The 21,888-nt window shown below is 32.9% G+C and overlaps 2 protein-coding genes across 2 annotated transcripts in view; one reads left to right on the top strand and one right to left on the bottom strand.

The window, feature by feature from the left end:
* The window catches only part of LOC123554488 (uncharacterized), a 51,180-nt gene that overhangs the window by 10,803 nt on the left and 18,489 nt on the right, over positions 1-21,888 (top strand). The window lies entirely within an intron of this gene.
* On the bottom strand, positions 1,542-11,529 carry LOC123554487 (uncharacterized). Its single transcript, XM_045344687.2, has 3 exons — positions 11,346-11,529; positions 7,681-7,817; positions 1,542-1,870 (listed from the first exon to the last, which is right to left on the bottom strand). Exons 1-3 carry the CDS (start codon positions 11,452-11,454, stop codon positions 1,643-1,645), a joined length of 474 nt encoding a protein of 157 aa, XP_045200622.2. The 5' UTR covers positions 11,455-11,529; the 3' UTR covers positions 1,542-1,642.

Raw genomic sequence — 21,888 nt, 5'->3', positions numbered from 1 at the left:
AAATTTTATATAGGAACTTGGGCCCTATTAGGGACCACTATAGCTAAAAGTAGATATGCCTTTCTTCGCATTAACCACTAAAATGTAATGGATTTTTATCAAACTCGATGTGTAACAATATCGTAAGGTCTCCTGCTATTTTGTTACAAATGGGGATAGGGACCAATTTAGCTAAAAATATAAACACATTTAATGACCTCTTCTCATGAACCGCTTCATGAATCTTCATCAAACTACGTGTAATTATTTGTCTAAGGATAAACGAAACAAAGTTGCAACCCTACGAAACCTTTGCGAAAAATTAAATGAGAACCATTTAAATTGTTAAAGTGCTGTGTTTAGTTTTGCAATTTGAAAAATGTTAGATGAAAGATGAATGTTAGATGAAAAATTCATAAACTTCTTTCCTTATTACAATTCGCCGACCATCATTTTTAAAGATATTTCTTGTTTCGGTATATTTAAAGTTTTGATAAAGATAGTTAATTAATATATTTACACTGTAAACACAAAGTGTGGTAAACTTAAAGACCTGCTCCAGTCCTACTTTTTAACCTTATATTGTCACTGAAAAAGCATGAAAATCCTGGCTATGAACAGTGACGCCTGTCAAAATGGAGTCTATTTTATATAAAATTCTATATAAACTACTTATGATTTTGGGTGCTAAAGTGTGGCGCGTGGCCGCTAACTGTTACCTATTGTAATCATGGGTTGCATACACACAATATAATTTGAAAGTCGCGGAGCAGGGCTTTAAGTATTGTGAAACTGCTGCATTAAACAAATAAAACGTTTATATGGTAAAGATCTCGCGTTGGCCTCTAAAATGTTGTTGTTCCAGGCAAGGTAATTATAACTACCATCGTGGAAACACAACAGAATACTATTACTGTGTGCTGCACGACTCCAGAGTTTTCAAAATTTAGAAACTGCGTTCACTAGTTAGTACTTCCAATTAAAATGATATATAAATTGTTTCTGCTCGTTTTAGAGACTTTTTATCTATTACCTACAAAAGCACGTTTAATAGTTTATTTATTTTGTTGGGGTTAACGTCGCACCGACACAATTGTAGGTCATATGGCGACTTTCCGGCTTTGATGGTGGAGGAAGACCCAAGGTGCCCTTCCGTGCACTATTTCATCACGAGTGGGCATATGGGTAGAACCACCGATCTTCCGTAAGCCGACTGGATGGCTTCCTCACTTGAAGAATTCTACGCCCCGAGTGAGACTCGAAAACACATCGATGAGGCGCAAGTGATTTGAAATCAATGACCTTAACCACTCGGCCAAGGAGGCCCCTCGAAAGTAAAAATATATTATGTAGAGATCTCTCAAAAACTTTGACTACGCTATAGAAATTTGATGTAAAATAGCATTTCCGCTATATTATGTTTAATACACATTTAAATATTATATTCACCAAAACTGGATTTTTCATTTTTTTACGTCTAATTTCAATTGTTATCTGTTTAAAAAGTTCATCTCGTGGCATGTACTTTTAACTCGTAAAGCATTGAAAAATAAATACAAGTGCCAAATTTTACTCGTATTTATTCAATCAGTTAATAATATGTAGTTTTACAACTTTTGACATTTAAAACAATGCGAATTATATTACATATGTCACTACAACTTTAGCGGTTCGTAGGACATGCATCGATTGCATTTTTATAAAGTCCCTTTTGCGCCAGCTTGTTTCCCGATGTATATTCAATAATCGCCTTTCCCAAAGAACGCTTCGTGCATTTTGGCAAGTGTAGTATGTGACTACTGGTACTATTGCCGTTATTGTAAACATGGTTTATCTCCAACCCTTGGTAACCTTGCCCGGTAAATGGCGCTTGTGATTTTCCGAATCTTGCCTGTAAATATAATTGGAAAACACTTTAAACAGAGGGAATTTAGTTTTCTTTATTTCATACAGACAAAATATTCTTTAAAACCACTATATATTACCAGTATACAAGATTATAATAGCTTTTGGTAAAAGCCATTCTTAAGTTTAATCATATTTTATTGCTTATTAATATTTACATTTATAACAACAAACATTAAAAATGTACATGTACAGCCAAGATAATAAGCAAATGGGTCGGGCCACAAGTTCTCACAACATCAGGAAACGGCCCTTCCCAATAGAAATAACATAATATAACTCGGCGGAGAAAACAAAATAAATATGCGAAGTTGTGTTAATAATATTGAAATCATTTGTTAATTAATTGATAGATAGAGAGAGAGAGAGAGAGAGAGAGAGAGAGAGAGAGAGAGTTAGGGCTTGTCCAGCATTTTAAAGTGTCGTCTATTAGTTAAGATATTTTCATATATAAGAAAGTGTCATTAGAATCTGCCTGTCTGTTTTATATATTTTTGAACTTGTAGAAAGATGAACGTGTTTTCATCTTCCGTATATCGATCATTCCCAAACAGAATTGTTTGTAGGTTTAGCGGATGAAATTTACGTGTCTCGTGAAACAAGACGGTTCTCTGAGTATGATAATTTCTACAGTTAAAGAAAAAATGATTGGCGTCTTCGTTTTGATGATCACATTCACATGAAGAATTGTTGCGTAAATGATTGTTAAAAAGATCAGCATTCAGGTTACTACAGCCGTTGCGTATGCGTGCGTGATATACAGAAAATTTTCGGTCACCAATACAAAAATATTTAGGAACTATATCTGATTTGTATTTCACTTTCAATCTGGTTTTGAAAATATTCAATGAGTCTGAGTTTTTAATATCTATTTCAAGATTATTCCATAGAGAAGTAGCAGAAGGAATAAAAGATGAATTATATATCTGGGTGCGGCGGGCTAATGTCATGTAGTCATTGCTATTACGAAGTCGGTATGAGTTTGATTCGGATACAGTTCCAGGAAATAAATCAGCAAGATAATCTGGAAGCTTTCCTTGTCTTGCTTTGTATACAGTAGTTAGTTTTTGAATAATACGCCTGTCTTTTAATGAAACCAAGCCTATTTCTGTTATTTATATTTCAATGGAGACAGATCGGGTTAGTCCCGTAACAACTCTCGCAGCTTCATACTGTATTTTTTCTAGAGATTGCTTCTCATATTCAGTACACCCATCCCATACAACAGAAGCATACTCTAATATGGATCTCAAGTACGAAATATATATCTGATTTAGTGAATTCCGATTTATTTTAAACTTTAAAGCTCGCATAGATCCAAGAACTTTCGATGCTGATGAGATGATGTTATTAATATGATCATGCCAGTTTCCATCTGATCTAAATGTCAGCCCTAAATGTTTATGACTTTCGACAAAATCGAGTTGAACATTGTTAAATATCAACGAAGGTTTGCGTTCTGATCCTAAGGTAAAAAATACTACTTCACTTTTGTTTGGATTGAATTCAACGAGCCATTGCTGGGACCAGTCACTAATTTTCTGAAGATCAGGATTTAAAGTATTTTGCATAAATTTTATGTCTGATGATGAAACAGCTAGCGAGCTATCATCAGCAAATAAACGTGTAACACTCAATAAATTTTCGGTGATGTCGTTAACATAGATTAAAAAGAAGAGAGGTCCAAGCACTGAGCCCTGGGGAACACCAGCTGTAACATATTTCGAATCAGAAAAAGATGATCCAATAAACACTTTTTGATTACGTTCTTTAAGATAGTTTTTAACCCATAGCAATAGATTATCATTAATACCATTTTGTTTAAGTTTGAAAATCAGACCCTCGTGCCATACTCGATCAAACGCCTTTGATATGTCACAGAACACCATACATGTTGGTATTTTAGAATCGAATGACTGACAAATTTGATTGTAAATATCTATTAACTGATACACTGTCGAATGACCTGGTATGAAACCTGACTGCTTTGAGTATGATAAATTATTTAGATGTAAATGGTTATAAAGATGTTTAAACATGATTCTTTCCATGATTTTCCCAATGCAACTGATAAGCGAAATTGGCCTGTAGTTGGAGGGTGTATTTTTGTTACCTTTTTTTTAAAAGCGGCATAACTGTAGCCGACTTCCATATGTTCGGGCATTCGCAATCGCGTAGTGGCCTGTTATTCAACATACTTAATGGCTTATAAATAGTATTCTTACATTCTTTTAACATCCTATGACTAATTTCATCCGGGCCTGACGTTTTATTAACTAACAGAACTGATATAATATCAGTAACTTCTTCTTCAGTTACCACGAATTCTGATAGTATATTCCTAGTTTTCAATGTAAATTGAGGAAGTTTAGATTAAGAAGAGTCGACTGTCGACAGAGATTGAAACAAAAAAAACATTTAAACAATTTGCCTTTTCTTCATCAAATGTAAAATATAAAGTGTTGTTGTTAACGTATACTTCAAGGGGAGGAATAACTTCACTACCTTTGTTTTGTTTAACTAGCATTTTTACCATTTTCCAATAAAACCTTGGGTTGCTTGAATTATTTTCATTAAGAGTAAATTCTAAGTTATTGAAAAATTGTTCTTTCGCGTGCTTAATTAAGTTACTCGCTCTATTGGGTAATTTAGTGTACTGTTTCCAATCAGATATATTATTTGTAGTAAGAGCTTTTCGTTTCATTCGGTCTTTTTGACGAATCACACGACGAATTTCAGAGTCGTACCATGGCTTGTCATTGGGTCTTATTGTGATATAACTGGTTGGAATGCAGTTCTTCGCAAGTTCAATAAATTTGTTAGTAAATTGGCATGACGACTCATCAACAGTATTTGAATTTATAAATTTATAAATGACCAGTCAGTATTTCTAATCAAGTCATTTAATTTACAGAAATCTGCACGTTTATAATTCCAGACACGCCGTTTATACGGAACTGAGGAGGGTCGGTCAAATCTTATGTAAATAAAAGTACCTAAGTGATCACTGATGTTTGGCGGAGTATCAAATGTACCCTGGTGCAAAACTGATATATCATTTGAAATAACAATCGGATCAAGAAGAGTTGTAGAAAGAGGAGTTATTCGCGTTGGTTCTGTTATAACATTAACCATGTCGTTTAACATTAGTATATCTCTTAATTTATGAGTATTCAAATTTAGTTGGTCCTCGTTGATGTCACCTACAATTAAGATTTTATTGCTTAAATCAAAAGCTTTTTCGATAGAAATATTAAGTCTCTCCCAAAAATCGACAGTAGCATTAGGCGGTCTGTAAACTGTAGCAATTAAATATATTTCATTCCGACATTTTACTTTAATCCACAATGATTCAGGATTTATTTATTTTAAGATCAAAAATTCTACTAGATATAAGATGTTCTGTGACACATAATAAAAGGCCTCCTGAATGATTGGTATTATCTTTGCGATAAGGCTCACTATAGTTTTCTAACTTCAACATTTCTATGTCAACTAAAATATCTAAATGAGTTTCGGTAAAGCAGAGCAAATCAAAATCTAACCAGTTGTCTCTTACAAAATCGAGTTTTTTTCTGATACTTCTCATATTTTGATGAAAGACCGACAGACAGTTCTCATTGTTTATCGGACCAGGATTTACTTCAACATCACCTGATATCAATAATTTTATCAAGATAAAAACATATTCAACATTCAAAAACAAATAATCGTCTGCTGGTATAAATTCTCTGATAGCAGCATGGATAGATCCAAAGGATACTAAAATTCCATTTTGTAGATTAACAAAATTGAGAAAAATTATTGTCATTATTTGTCTTATTAGACAAATGGTACCACGTATTATTTGTATTAAGGCATTAACAATGGTTAGAATGGCTGGCAGTAAAAACGACATCTTCCCTTAATTTTCTGAGTACTATTGTTAAAAAGACCTATTGCCGCTCGATAGACACATAGCTCATTCATTACCTAAATGGATATAGAAATATGTAGAAAGTGTAGTTTGTAGCGGCGTATTGGTCGTAATACATTTTTATGATCGTAGGCCCTAACACGCTGAACAAGCAGAACAGACAGAAAATATAGAGAAAATAATATAATAAAAAAATGTACAAATGTAAAAGCCATTCAGAAGCCCGTATGTTACTGTTCCTGTTCAAGATACGTAAGACTGAAAAATGAATCGATGGCATAAACTAACATACATATACAAAAATATACAATGTATTATTTTCAAGAAAAGAAATTCTATCACAATTTTCCAATAAATAAATAAATAAATAAATAAATAAATAAAAACACTGTTACAGATTATATTGATAATTTTAACCCTTTACACGATTGATTCTGCGTTTGAGACCAGTGCAGATCATGATCAGCCAGCACACCTGTGCTGTCTGATCATGAATACTCTTCGCCATTCAGGCAGTATTTTTTTGGTTGCACCCCTTTTAACAGTTAATGGTACTGTCAAAATTGAAAGATGGATAAGTTCATTATAGAAATTTAGCAGGATATGGGTTAAGTTAATAATGAACAGATATGATTTAATCATACTTCACATGCCTTATTTTGATAAAGTAGTCCTTCTTGTTACCCTCGTGTATAAAATGTCGTATTTGTGTGTATATACATATATATATATATATATATATATATATATAGTAGAGAGAATTAATTAATACGAACTAAATCACCACACAATATACCAGACATTACGGCAAAGCGCCTACAACAAACGACACGCACATGCCACAGGCAAGTCCACTAACCATAGATTATTTCGATACTGCTTATAACAGCCCGAATGGTACTACAATTACTGGGTTCAACATTTGCATATATATTTCAAATCTTGTTTTCATGTCTACAAACAGTATGACTTTTAGGCCTTTATAACTGATGACAAGAGCTTATTTTCTCTCTTGAAAGTTAACTGGGTCGAGGTACTTAATATAAGTATTTGCGTTAAGGGATTATTATATTCGAAATGTACTTTCATACGTGAGATCGCTAGGGTACAAAGTTCGCAATATAAATATTATATCATAGATGAAGAATTAAATTAATACGAACTAAATCATTCACACATTACTAGACCAAGACCGGCATTTTCAAAAGCGGGAAATAAAGGAGAAGCCTATATTTGTTTTTAAACAACTGAAAAAAAAAGCATTTTATTCTGTGAAAACGAAGTTTCGGCCGAAAAGTTAGATGAGAGAACAAAACAGATGTTCTAATCTAAACGTTTCAGACCTGGTCCCCTAAACTATCCCAACAATTGATTCTACACCTAGGAGCATATGAATACAAACAATATATGTGAAGATATATTGCTTTTTAAAAGTATTTTATTGAAAAATAAATTACTATCATCTTAATATTTAAAGAATTTGTGTTAATTACGTTATTAGGTAACTGATGTTTTATATACCTACACATATGCACGTAATTATGATACAAATATTTATTTATCTATGATCAATATCGCATGATTAAAAATTGAATAACAAAGCAATGTCGTATAAGAAAATATCGTACAGGTTTCATGTGGATCAGTTGACTAATGCAGCCAAAATGGAATTTGCTCGAAATGTTACGACCAAAAGGATGGCTAAACTGATTACTTAAAATACCCTAAAATGCCTCAAAGCTGTTTTATAAAAGACATTGAAATATATTTTGAGTTATAAAGAAATAATTTCAAATAAAAAAGAAAAAAAAGAAAACCCCTTTGTTATGGAAAACTGAAACAGGCATTTACTTTTATAGTTACATAACACGTTTACTTACAGGATTATGTCCCCATATTGTTAAAGCTTTAGTTATGTTGAAAACAAATGCGCTTTTTGCAATGTCGGCAGCAGATATGGTCCAGCTCGGGGGATTGGGATCTTTTGTGTCTTTAACGGTGATTTTAAAAGATTCCCCTGAAATGTGAAAGATAAAAAAGCTACAATGTAAGCAAAGATTTTTCCTGCAGTAAAGTATGCCTAAAATATTCTTAGTGCATTTTAAATACAGATGTAATAACGTATTTCAAAACCATAAACCCTTATTGTGATAATTAATTAGATAAGTATCGCTTTAACATTAACATGTACAATGCATATCATTATTTATACCATCATAACTTTCATTTACCCTTTAGCCTGCTGGCAGTAAATGATTATTCCTTTGCGACCAGTGCAGACCAAGATCAGCTTGCACGTCCGTGCAGTCTGATCATAGTCAGCACTGTTCGCTATTCAGTCAGTAAATTTTAGTGAACACCCCTTCAGTTAATAAATGGTATTGCCCAAATTGAAGGATGGACCAGTCCGTCGTAGAAATATGGCAGGCTAAAGGTTAAATATTTATAAATATATATATTTAGCTTGGCTGTTGTATCGTTTTTGTTATTGCTGGGTTTAGACTAACATCGCCACAACTGAGGCCATATGACGAATTTTCAAACTAGTGTTGGCAGAGGGAGACCTCCAAGTGCGTCTTTGGGTTTTGTATCAGACAAGATCGGACACCTGGGTAGAAATATCATATCCTGTAACATACATACGTGAAAAAAAAAACAGTTGTCAGTGGCATGGCGAATTGATATTGTGTTAACTTTCACATATATCAATGTGTAGTAGTGTGAACCTAATGTACACACAGACATGTGTGCTCAACATTTGTGTTGTCGTGGATGTCATACAACCCGAACTGGCAGTTACTTGCGTAGAACAGGTTTGTACTGGTACAGAATCCAGGAACACTAGTTAGGTTAACCGCCCGCCATTAAATGACTAAAATTCTGTTGAAAAACGGCGTTAAAATAAAAACAAACAAACAAAAAAAAAACACAACAATACCTAAATCATGTAATAAACTTTCATAGGCGTCCAAAATCCACAAGACCTTGTATTGTGTAATACTTTGAAATGAATGTGTCATCATTAGCAAGACTTAAAAGACAGAATGAAATCTATAGCTAATTACTCAAATCTTTTTCCATATAAAACATGCCAATGCCTTTTCCAAATAAAGGGTTGTTAGGAAATAGATATTTTCATGGAAACCAGAGTTCATACCAATTACATAGCTTTACATGATAGAATATGTTCTTGACAAGGAACAGATAGTTTAATACCTTTGCAGTCAATATTAAGACATGCAAGTTTTAAGATAAATTAATTGACCAGTTTTTCAAATGATAATAAAGTAAAGTTTATTTTTACCATGCAAAACGCTAACGTACCTAACGTTGACGTAATTCAAAACATTCACGTGTCTGCATTAAAAGTGGTACCCGGGAGTCGCAGTATGTCCAGTTTAATTTCGGTGACTCTCCAATACCGAAATAACTGGATGGTGTTTGATATTGTCGCTTTATAGTGTTTCAATGAAATATTATGAGAAACGTCTAATTTTGAGAAGGATAAGAGTCTATACAGAACAGACATCGGTTTGAATTTTTAAAAGAAATATTGTTCATGAGTTTGTAATCAACTTAACCATGAGAAACATTAAATTTTTGTCTGTGAATTTTGTATGACATGAGTTACAGTACGGTCACGCGTATTCTTATTCAGTCGTTATCAACTTTAATTCTCGGCAAAGGTAAGATCTTCTCTAATATCCTCTGCTGAAACGTTATTATGCCACAAGATCAAACACTATGCGGGAGTCTCCGAAAGTATACCGAACAAATTGTGGTATAGAATCTAGTCCATTTCTTACTATATGACGTTATTACTTACGTCACCATCACCGGCACGCAAAGCAAGTGGAAATTCTGCTCAATATAATTATTTCATTTAAGATATCGTGTATTTTATTTTTCTAACACGATCCGATTCACTTTCCTATTAAGGATGTACGAGCGTTTTTTTCAGGATATCCGCCATTTTGAAAAATGTTTCTTCAAATAGATCTATTGCCTTCCAACAAAAGTTTTGCCGAAAATTAATGCTAAATCATTTAAATATGGCTAATAAAGTACCATTTAAGCAAACAGATTCTGCTTTTTGCGAAAAATAAATTTTCACCCTTATATTGGCTGGCATTTGTCTAAAACTGACGTAAGTTTTACAACGGGGTAGGGGTAGGTAATTTCAAATATCTATGAAAGTAGATCAGGTTTCGTTTTGATATTTTCCTGACTGATACATATAATGATAAGCTATAACTGTAATAAAATGTTTCAAGATATCTCTTTTTTTATCTGGAAAATATAAATTGAATAAAAAAGAACACAAAATATCAAAATTCACCAGTTTTTGACAGTTTTTTCTTAATAAATCTCTTAAATGCACGGTGACCCCTACTTTTTTTCTTTCCATTTTAAAGCATTCTTGTGCGTCATTAAAGCTGCAAAATATTTTTAAAATCTTACCGTCAGATTTTTTTTTGTAGATCTAAATACATTTTTTCCATTGAAAATAAAGTGGGTGGGGTAATTATGTCAACATGTAAAAATGAAAGAGATTTGTTTTTGACATTTATGCTTATATAATACTGACATCACCTTGTATTCATATTAACCTGTAAGACCTGAAATCCCTATAACATTAAATGGGATATTATATGTTTTATAAAGTACAACCATTTTTTCAATTTTACAAAATTTCAGAAATGCTTAAACAGTGGGTGTAGAAAATGCCCTATAAAATTAAAACGAGTTCGGTGACCTATGTTTTTTCTTCTCTTGTTTGTCTTGAAAACTAATGTTCTTCAAGCACACAGAGTATGAAAAAATCTTAACGTTAGATAAAATTCGATCGTACATCCTTAAGCAAAGAAGGCTGAAAACAGTAAATTATTATAAAACAAATCATTTTTATGACGTCACAATTATTACGTCATAGCGTCAAACGGCGTAGCGGCGCGCTGGAAAAGAAACCAATTGAAAACGGGCAAATATTTAATGAATGTCGTCAAGGATGTCTTTTAAAATCCTTGGTAACATGTTAGAATCGAAATAATATATCTCATTTATAGATTTGCTCTTGAATAAAATCATTGTTTGTCGTTCAGATGCGTATCATTATATCACTCGGGCTGCGCCTTCGAGATATAAGATATAGATCTAATTCCTTCGCATCTGAACTCCAAACAATGATTTAGATCTATTCAGCGACAAATCACTACATGAGATTTATTATTTCTAAAGTGATCTACGACAGAATGGCACTAGAGGTAGTCTCACAACAGGTAGATCTACCACAGTAAAAATACTATGAATATTTTCATGCATAATGATATGAATGTTCGCGTTTGGAAAAAAGACGGAATAAATCATTTTATTGATTAAATCAGGTTTTACAGTTTTTGAGTGTAATTCGTCAAACAAACTATCAACGAAAAAGTTTCTTCAACAATCCTTCCTCCTTAATCTCTTGACATATTATTATAACTTATCCATTTACTATTTGCAGAATCATGTAAAAATGCATAGACGAGATCTAAAAAAAACTTACCTCCAGTGTTTGCATGTACGTGTCCCTTTTGTGTAAAAACACCACATAAAAATACAGAAAAAGTAAGAAATACTGCCGCTAACTTCATCATCTTTACAAAATTATGCATAAAGCGCTTTCTGAATACGATATATATTAACCTTTTTGACGTTTACGTTTACATTATCTAGCGTTAAGTTTATACATGAGGGCCGATAAAAATGTGTCATTTTGTATAAAAATGAACAAAACAATAAAAGTCTTAAAAAGATATTTGTTGTACAATTGATTGATCTGTTTCATTTCCAAATTTCAAATTTACAATCAGGGACATCGAAATAAAACTGTGAATATCATTTTTTTCTAGGATGCCTCAAGTGAAATGATTTAATGAGGCAAAATTCAAACTCCAACACTGAAAACTCAAGGTCGAGTTCTGTGGGACTGTTTTAAATTTTGCTGACTTCATTCAAAAGTAACATTTAATAACCTACATTTGTTCCATAATATGTAATCTAAAGAGTAAAAGCAATACAGAGAAATTTTACCGCATGTAACTCAGTATTTTTAAAGCTGTCTAACTCTGCCCCCATTCTGTTTCAGAGGTAAATTCACTTTGAACAGCAAGAAATCACTTATCAAATGAAACCATTTCACTTTTGTACAATAAATAAGTCTCGAAAAAAGTAAAGACTATCTAGAAAAAAAGGAATATAAGGGGGGGGGGGGGGGGGGGGGGGGGGGGGAAATTGGTCCCAGTTGTCCCGTGAAAAAAATTAAGTCAAAGTAGGTTTGTTGTAGGAAATGAATACTCATTAAAAGGAGGTACACTATCACATGGGTCACACCTTAAAATGGTACAAGTACTTGACGAATTGACATCCGCACCGCGTAACAGCCAACTCAAGCTTAATGCACCCCATGGGGAAAATATGTTATAGAACTATGTTGCGTTTACAATGCTTTAAGACAAGACAAATAAGCAGGACAACGTCATACTAATGTATAAAAGCAGGACAATGAAAAGGCACTGTTCAGTTAAGTCTATCGTAAAGAAAGTTATGATGAAAATGATTTGCCTAATGTGTATGCATATGTATATGTCTATCACATCAATTCGCCAAGCAATGCAATGCCAGTCTCCGTGCACGGTAGATGTCTTGAAATGAATTCAGTTTCTTTGCTTGCAAAAACCAAGGCGGATTCGTTGCACATATTTCAGTAATTGGGTGAAATATTTATTTGTTACTGGCTTTCGTTTGAGCAGCCACGAAGTCAAACTTTCTATCTTTTATTTGTCTGGCGGCCTTCCAGATTTTGGTGTTGGCGAAAAACCCTCATCTTTGTAATCTTGTATTGTTCTAAGTTAACATGTTTAACAAGCATAATATCAGATTAAGCAAAACCATATGTTTACTTCGCTTACAGAGATATTCAACATTTATATAGATTCAGAGCTACTTCACAATATGTTAAACAACCCTTTGTTTTACGTCAAGCAAACTGTTTCATACTAAGACATCAAATATTGACGTATGTCATTCTTTCTCAACAGAAATGGAATTAATTATACCGTGTGCCCAGCATAATACATTACCATTGTATATACATTCGTCAGAAGGAAATTTAAACACGAATTGTCAGATGAGGCAATTAAATCTTGAAAGAAAAAACAACAACAAATTAATCAAGTGTTCTACCTCATACATCTTTCAGTATTCTTGCATATTAAACATTTTTGTTTTCGTTTGGAAAATGAATTAATAGAGGGAAGTAGTAATTAATAAACAAAAAACACAAATATACTGGCAATGTTATTTTGTTATTTGTTATTTCCAGTTTTTGACTTTAATCACTTTAGAAGTCGTACGCTTTATTTGTTTCCCCGTATGATTTGCATGTTAGAATACACACAAAAATGTATGTCATTAAACAGTTGTTGGACTGGACCAATGTGATATTCATTGAGGCCGAGACTTGGAAATTAACTGATATTATCATAGAGTATGTGCTTCGTTTTATGGCTATATCAAAAAAAAAGAGCTCAGAAAAAAACAACAACTCAATTTTATCGAAATGTAACGAGACTGCTGATTGGATGGCGCGATTATGCATCCTAGGTCAAAAATGCTTAGAGATAAGTCATAAAAAAAATATATTACCTTATCATTAGTTTGCAGTTTTACGATACGTTCATGTAATATCACACGACGTCTTATAAAAAATCGCTCCACAATCAGAGCTGCATTCAACATTGTAATCAAAACTTGAAAAGTCAAGACAGAAGGACATCCGAGCAAAGGGACTACGGTATTTACCGGCACACCATTCAATATGTGTGTAGTTATGAATTCTGTGAAACTTCTGCTTCGAAAACGATTTATTTTCATAATCTTACGGATTTCTCAAAGTAGGAGAGTAAGTAACATGCGGAGGTATTGCCTGCTCAGTAAGTTAAAGTTGCCACATTGACTTCGTTTTTTATCATAATCATTCAGTCTAAAATGTGTAGTACACATGTTTTAGCAGTTAATGATAATTGAAGTCGAGAACTTTTACATTCATTACTGATATGAAAAATCTCATTTTAAAACTGGCACCTATCTTTTCCCAGAATTTCCTTGTGCAATAAAACAGAAAAATAATATACATGTATAAGATTAAGACGTTTCAAGCAACATTCTGTTGCAATACTTGAAAATAATACTGACAATATATCTCAAACTTCTGAAATGTCATGTTTTATAATCTTGCGTTTTTTTGTTAAAAATTAAAATTTGATTAATAAAATATCTGATTTCTATCAGTGTCATTGAAAACTACCATCGTTGTATGTAAATTCATGCAAGTCACGATCTCACTCGATTTTAAGAAGACACGAAATTGCAGTATACGTCCAAATTTTATAAATAATCAAATGTCAGTATCTGGAAGAAAAATCATGCCCCGAAGGAAAGAGCCATCATTCTCCTGTCAGGTGTAAGTAGAAAATTGTATTCATGTCCAACATTTGACTACAAATATGTTTTTGAAAAGATGGTATCTACTCACCTGTTTCTTACAATTGACGTTTACACAACAAGTTCCAGAACGCTGCCTTTCATAACGATAAAAATATTTCCCAAATTTGGCAAAAAGACCTCTGGAAGTAATTGAACTTCACAAATACAGTTAAAATCAGACAGCATCTTTAAATTTTAAATTTGAAGTCCTTAGATTTAAATTTGTCTCCATTTTATTAATGTATTTGAAATATTTGGATCTTACTTTAATTCCACCGATACAAAAATGACTTCGGTCCAATTGGGTGAATGTATTGTAACTTGAATAGTCGCTAGGTGGCATAGAGATGTAGTGAAAACAAAAGTGGTATAGCATTGCCTTGATTGATTATAAAATTATTTTCCTTTTCAGTGTTTTCATCTATTCATCTATTCATCTAGCACAATTGAAAACAAAAACTTGGTGCAACAACAGGTGACAAGACAAACTGAAAACCCTTCTTAATAACAGTTAAAATGTAATTTCCAAAAATCTAATCTTGGTCTCCATATTGATATAGAGGCTTGTTTTCCGATCAAAGATAAGATATCAAACTATTTTCGCCAGAGTGTTTCGAGCTCCAGTTGATCGCCCTACAAGCAAATCACTAAACATGTAAATGGTTTGATATCTTACCTTTGATCGGGAACAAGCCTTCACATCAATATGGAGGCCAAGATTAGATTTTTGCAAATTACATAACTGTTATGAAGAACGTTCTAAAATATAATGTATTAGGTTCTTTTGTTTTAACGTTCTTTAATATTACAAGTATGACTATATAAAAATAGTGTTTGAGTGTATAATATTAACATTGTTTAACCATTGTTTGTCCTTCAAATGCATATTACTGAATCAATTAAACTGCACCTGCCCCTCCATGGTATAATTCATTGGCATCTAAACTCCAGAAAAAATGACTTTATTAACGACAAATTTCTTACAAACATACACATACATGCAAAAACTGACAAACATTACTGTGACAAGAGTATAACGTTGTCTAATATTTTCGACTTTCTAGATTAGGCCATCATTAAAGTGCTTATTGAACAAGAGCTGTCCGTAAGACAGCGCGCTCCACTATTCGAGGAATGACAGTAAAATGAATATATGTCTGAATAAGAGACCTGTACTTTAAAAGGAAGGTACACCAAGTGGCATAATTCCATCAAATACACAATTTTGAGTTATTAAGATTGTTACAACACATGCAGATGATGGTGATAAAGATATATTTTGAGTTTCAGTTCATTATCTTATATAGTACCAAAGTTATGTCCAGAAAATGAAGTTTGTCGAAATTTAAGTATAAAAGGGACATAATTCGGTCAAAAATACAAAACAAAGTTATGGGGATTGTTACCACACATGCAGATGATGATGATAAAGATACATTTTAAGTTTCAAGTCTTTATCTTATATTGCATTAAAGTAATATCCAGAAAGCGAAGATTGCAATAAAGTTTAAGTACAAAAGGGGCACAATTCTGTCAAAACACAATTAAGAGTTATGGGGTATGTAGCCACACATGCAGATGATTATAAACACATACTTTTAATTTCAAATCATTATCTTTTAAAGTACCAAAGATATGTCTATAAACGAAGCTTTCGAAAAAATTTAACATGAAAATAATTCCAAGTATAACTCCTTGGTGACCTTGACCTCGGGTATAATGGACCCAGCCCCTGCATAAGCTCTGTTTGTATGCTGGACAATATTTATGTGAACTTACAGTATGATATAAGCAAAAGTAATAAAGATATGACACAAAAACAAAGGTTGCCGAAAAACTTTAACCTTGAAAATAACCTAAGTATAACACCTTGGTGACCTTGACCTTGGGTATAATGGGCCCAGTCCCTATACATACTTTGTTTGTATGCTGGACAATGTTTGTGTAAAGTTACAGTAAGATATATGCAATATTAAGAAAGATATGACAGAAAAACAAAGGTTGCCGAAAAACTTTAACCTTAAAAATAACCTAAGTATAACACCTTGGTGACCTTGACCTTGGGTATAATGGGCTCAGCCCCTACACATACTTTGTTGTATACTGGACAATGTTATGTGAAGTTACAGTAAGATATAAGCAATAGTAACAAAGATATGACAGAAAAACAAAGGTTGCCGAAAAACTTTAACCTTAAAAATAACCTAAGTATAACACCTTGGTGACCTTGACCTTGGGTATAATGGGCTCAGCCCCTACACATACATTGTTTGTATACTGGACAATGTTTATGTGAAGTTACAGTAAGGTATAAACAATAGTAACAAAGATATGACAGAAAAACAAAGGTTGCCGAAAAACTTTAACCAAGAAGGGTCACGCCGACACCGACGCCGGGGCGAGTAGTATAGCCCCCCTATTCTCCGAATAGTGGAGCTAAAAACGAAACTTAATTCATGTAGTTACAGTACGTTAAGTGTTTCCGGGCTATTAGAAACATTTACTTATCTTATTTCAATATCTTCTCTAAGTCTGCATCTTTGATACAATGTCATCAATATTTATGTAATGGTCAGTGTTTATTGAGTGCCTTTGTATAAAAAGAATAGCAGTGTTTTCTGTTTGAGGTGCGTCGCAGATGTATTTCCGGGCTCTTTAGGTGTGTGTGTGTGGAGAGGGGATTGACCTAATTAATTCTGCATCATTTGCATCTTGCGTTTCGTGTAAGTTATACTGTTGAATTAATTATAATGCAATATCCAAAAGACGATAATGAAAATTCATTCATGATTAATATATTAATGGATATTCAGCCAAATATATTTAGCACACATTTTCTTACAGAAAGAAGCTGTATATCGATAAATATATACATGTAGTATGTTTTACTGTATTATTGTTGTGTATGTTTGTTTACAATTATATGATGGACTAGCTCTTGAACATTCAATATTAGCATTTATAAATTACCATTAATCTCTACGTAAAGTCTTTTTATACTTTAACATTTCCCAATTTTTGTGTTCAATAGATGTGTTTTTCTATGTATTATATGTTTATATATTTTCTTTATCATGATACGAACTGTATTTTATGATCGAACAAAAGATATATCTCTATTAAAAACGTTCTAAAATGTTAAGTATTAGGGTTTTTTAACGTCCCTTAACATGACAAGTATAACTCTATAAAAATAAAGAGTTTGAGTGTGTTACATTAACATTTATCAGAATGTGTTACTTGATTTGCTCTTAAATAATCCATTGTTTGTCGTTCAGATGCGTATTATTGAATCAATTGAACTGCCCCCTACCCCGGTGGTATAATTCCTGCGCAGCCATACTCCAGAAATATGACTTTACTAACGACAAATTTCTTTAAAACATACACTTTACATGAAAAAATTGACAAACATTACAGTAACTGTGACAAGAGCTTAAGAGCCCTTACGGAAAGGATGAATTTTCAAATAATACCGTTAAAATGTTTCACAACAATGCAAGTCTTCTCAGTCAGACAAATATTATCAACTATGACATCTTACAAATGTTATAGAAATTACTCTAGTAATGTTATTCTGTACTTTTAACATTAATTTTAAATTGAAAAAAAACCAACAAAAAACAAAAAACAACGTTTAATAAAAAAAACATAAACTAAAAGCTGTCTAATATGCTTGTTACAAAAAGAGAAAGATTAAGGTAATATCCCCGTAATGATAATCGGCTACTTCCGTACGCTCACGTATCCTCCGTGTGAGATTTCGGTAACATTCGGGCATAACAAATAAATATTTTTCATAATAACCGGAGAATGCCGAAATCACTTCCGGAAAAATACGTAAACAAACGTAAATTGCCGAATGTCATTACGGGTCCACTACCTTAAAGTGGTCAAAATCTGAACTTGTTGTACGATACACATTAAATCTGATGATTAAAAAAAGAAAAAAAACAGTATATAAGATCAGATTATTATTAAAAATCCTGTCACAGTTTGACGTGTTTATGTGTTGTTTTTTTGTACATCTGTCTGCCATCTGTCTGTTGCTCGACTTAGAACGTAGAACGTTCCCCATGAAAATCTTCAGGTTAGCACTTTTTAACATAAGCTTTAAAAACTGATATATTAAAAACTGAGAGTTTAAAAATGAGTTTGTACGCTTTCCAATTAAAAAAAACAAGTTGATTGAATTGTAGTCTTGCGAAATTGGCAAACTTTCTTGATGATCAGCTTGAGTTGTTCTTAAAGTATGGATCCCGACCAAAAATTTGATTTTATTAATCAAACTCCACCTTATTAAATGAATATCTCCGCCATAACGCTTAGAACCGCCACTGTTTAAAGGAACTGAATTAAAGCTACCAACCCATAGTTTGGGTGAAATTTTTTCAACATGTGCATTTTCACCATGTTTAGCATGGAATGTTCATATGACACTAGAATATAATAAAGCGGGCGAAAATAAAAATTAGATACCGGTAATAATGCAAGATGAATGTAAATTTTCTGCATTATTTCAAAAGCGTTGCAACGATTTACTATCTTCTGAATAATATTTTTGGTTATTTATAATAAAACCTTGCAAAAGTCTTATGTCAATAAGTTTGTACCACTAGTAACTTTCACAGTTCTCACAGTTATTTTTTTGAGAGAAATTAGTTTTCGCATGAAATATAAGGGTAAGTCTCTTTAATCTTTTAATTACAGATAATGCAACTTCAACTTTTCTTATTTTCGCTAACAAAGCGGCACAGTGGAGTCTCGCAGGAAGTGGAAGGCCAGAAATGCTGATATGTAATACGCTTCACAAACGAGTAACAATAAAGCTTATATCTGGCATGAAAAGGGCCTTTACCAGGAGCGAATATTGCACTATATATTGATATGGACTACTTTCAAGTGGACCACAGAGGAGAATTGCTACCTTCATGCATACAAACATAAATATATCTTTGTTTCTGATGGGAAGAGGTAAATCAATTAGTTTTCAGACTTTAGAAATCAAATAGAATCCGTTATTTTATTACATGTCGATATTGAAACAGATAGCTGCCATTCTGATAATATGTTGAAATGTTCACAATTTCCTAATTTTGAAGCCGGTTATGAACATTCAGTCAATGCTTCATTTAACACTAGTTTATCTCAGCTCGCTTGTGAAATTAGCTGTAGGACTTGTTGCGATGTATCGTACGGGGTGTGACTGAAGGAAAATCAGTTTCAGTTGCAATGCTTAGCGCCAAAGAAGTGAGCTACTGGTACAACTTTCCACGTCCTTGGTATGGCCCGGCTGAAAATCGAACCAAAGACCTCACTCACTGAAAGCGGACGCCCTACCAGTAGGCTATCTAGGCGGTTAAACAAACAGACAGACAATATAGTGGAACGTTGCATTTCCCTTTAAATCTGAATGAGATAGATAAATCAACTGAAATTTAATACTTACAAACTGTATTTCAATTTTCAGTTTAAGAAAATACACTGTGTACATTGAAAAGAACAAAAGAAGACACGTGTTATCTTTCAACAACTGCTTTTAAACTAATATCTGATAAAGGAATTTTGCTTAATCAGAAAAATCATAAAACGTCAGAGTTTTCATAGTTCATTTTCTAAAATATTTATGAAGATATTTTTTGGAACATTTATAACACTTGGAAAACGACTAGCGTTCGAAAAAGTGAATTACAAGATCGTGTTCACCCGGTCGGTATTGTTTAGATAATTGACTAATAAGGACATAAAAAATAGTTTCGCACAACGTCTCTGAGAAGAATCCCATTTGAGATGTTATTTATTATATTGATTTCGTCTTCGTTGTGCATGTTTTCAATGTCACTTTCAAAGAAGTTAGGTACTTGTTGACCACCGTTTTTCCTGCAGTGTGTTCAAGAATGCTTTGTTCTAAACCTGGTTTTTCACATTTCACGAGCTGCCAGGTATGCATTGCTTTGCTATTGATTGTGTGTTTAATTATGTAACCCTGGAAGCCTTTATCTGTTGAAAACTTCGGAACTGATTTTCTGTTTTGTAAGAAAAGAACAAAAATGTGTTAACATTTGTCAGCTTTCATATCTTCATGTATATAAAGACATGTCTTTTTTTTTTGGTTAAGGAGTCCAAACTTGCATACTTGTACTGTCCGTTGTGGGAATTCTTTGGAAGCGGTATTGTTGCAGGGCAGAATTTACTTAAGACTGTCTACTTACTAACTCCTACGTACTGCATAAATAAACACCTATGTAGAACTTAACTAACTCCTACGTAGGAGTTTAGTAACACCTCGTAGGACTTGATACCTCCCACGCACGACTACATAATAACACTTATGAGGGTAGTATCATAAAGGTTAGAACATCGCTCTTATTTCTAAATACGATTCTAATAGCTACTGTATAATTTTACTTTGTCGTCATGAAAACTACTTGACAAGAAAACTGACAATGAGATAATCTTTCATAGCTTTCACGACACCGTTAGTGCCAATTATTGTCCACATTGAATTTCCATTGGTGTCCATGTATGCTATTTGAAACATTTCTGCCTGTCCTGTCAATTAAGTAGAGATAACATGTTTAAAAGGCGTTCAGAGCAGTACGTTACGTTACGTAACATTACATTATGTTACACACACTAGTAAAAATTAGTTAAATTACTAAAAATAAAAAAGTGTCTAAAACATATTCTAAGAAGACAGTCAAATGCATGCTCAATACACATCAAAAGAGCAAACACCACTCTATTTAAACAGGCCTTTTCTTTCCCCCAAAACATACAATGCTCTCAGCAAATTTGCCTTTCCACAGCAAACATCTCTGTAAAATAAAGATTGTAAGCATTTCCATGTGTCTGCTCTGCAGATGTTAAACTGTACAAAGAACACCCTGTTTGAATAGACTTCGTTTCTATTTTAAATCTGTAATAAGAACGACTTCTTAATAAAGTATTTTATCACCAAGTATAGATTTTAATCTAGAAATCCGTAACAAATATATGTAACCAACTCCGTTATCTTAGTAAATTTCATGTAAAATCAAGAAGCAGTATATCGTAAATGATTGAAACACTTGCTTAAACTATTCTGACAAATTCTAATTAACAGATAAATATTGCCTTAACTGAGACAAGATCTCTGTGCTTTCAGCATGTCAAAATGAAGTTCACACACGTCAGGTTAAATCAGTTGAAAGTGTATTGGAACTATAAGTAAATGTTTTAGTATAGAACCGATGAAGAAAGTTTTATTTTGATTTAATTGCTTTCTTTCCTTTTTAATCGAGCCCGAGTTACATACCGAAACTAATTTGCATATGAACTAGACACACACTACTAGGCACACACCTTCAATTTTTGATACCTGGTTGTTTAAAATGTTATTTTGCAATTTTTGACTAATATGGCTAAAATTCATGACATACTACTGTAACAATTGCATAACTTGTTTGTGGTACTTCAGATTTATATTCATCACATAACAAGTGACACTTTTAAGTCAGTGAATCCGTAATGTAATTCGGCATGAATCCGTAATGTAATTCGACATGAATCCGTAATGTAAT

This window comes from Mercenaria mercenaria, chromosome 7 (assembly GCF_021730395.1).
Source record: "Mercenaria mercenaria strain notata chromosome 7, MADL_Memer_1, whole genome shotgun sequence".
Taxonomy (NCBI): Eukaryota; Metazoa; Mollusca; class Bivalvia; order Venerida; family Veneridae; genus Mercenaria; species Mercenaria mercenaria.
The sequence above is the reverse complement of the archived record's forward strand: the minus strand, read 5'-3'. Positions and strand labels throughout refer to the sequence as shown.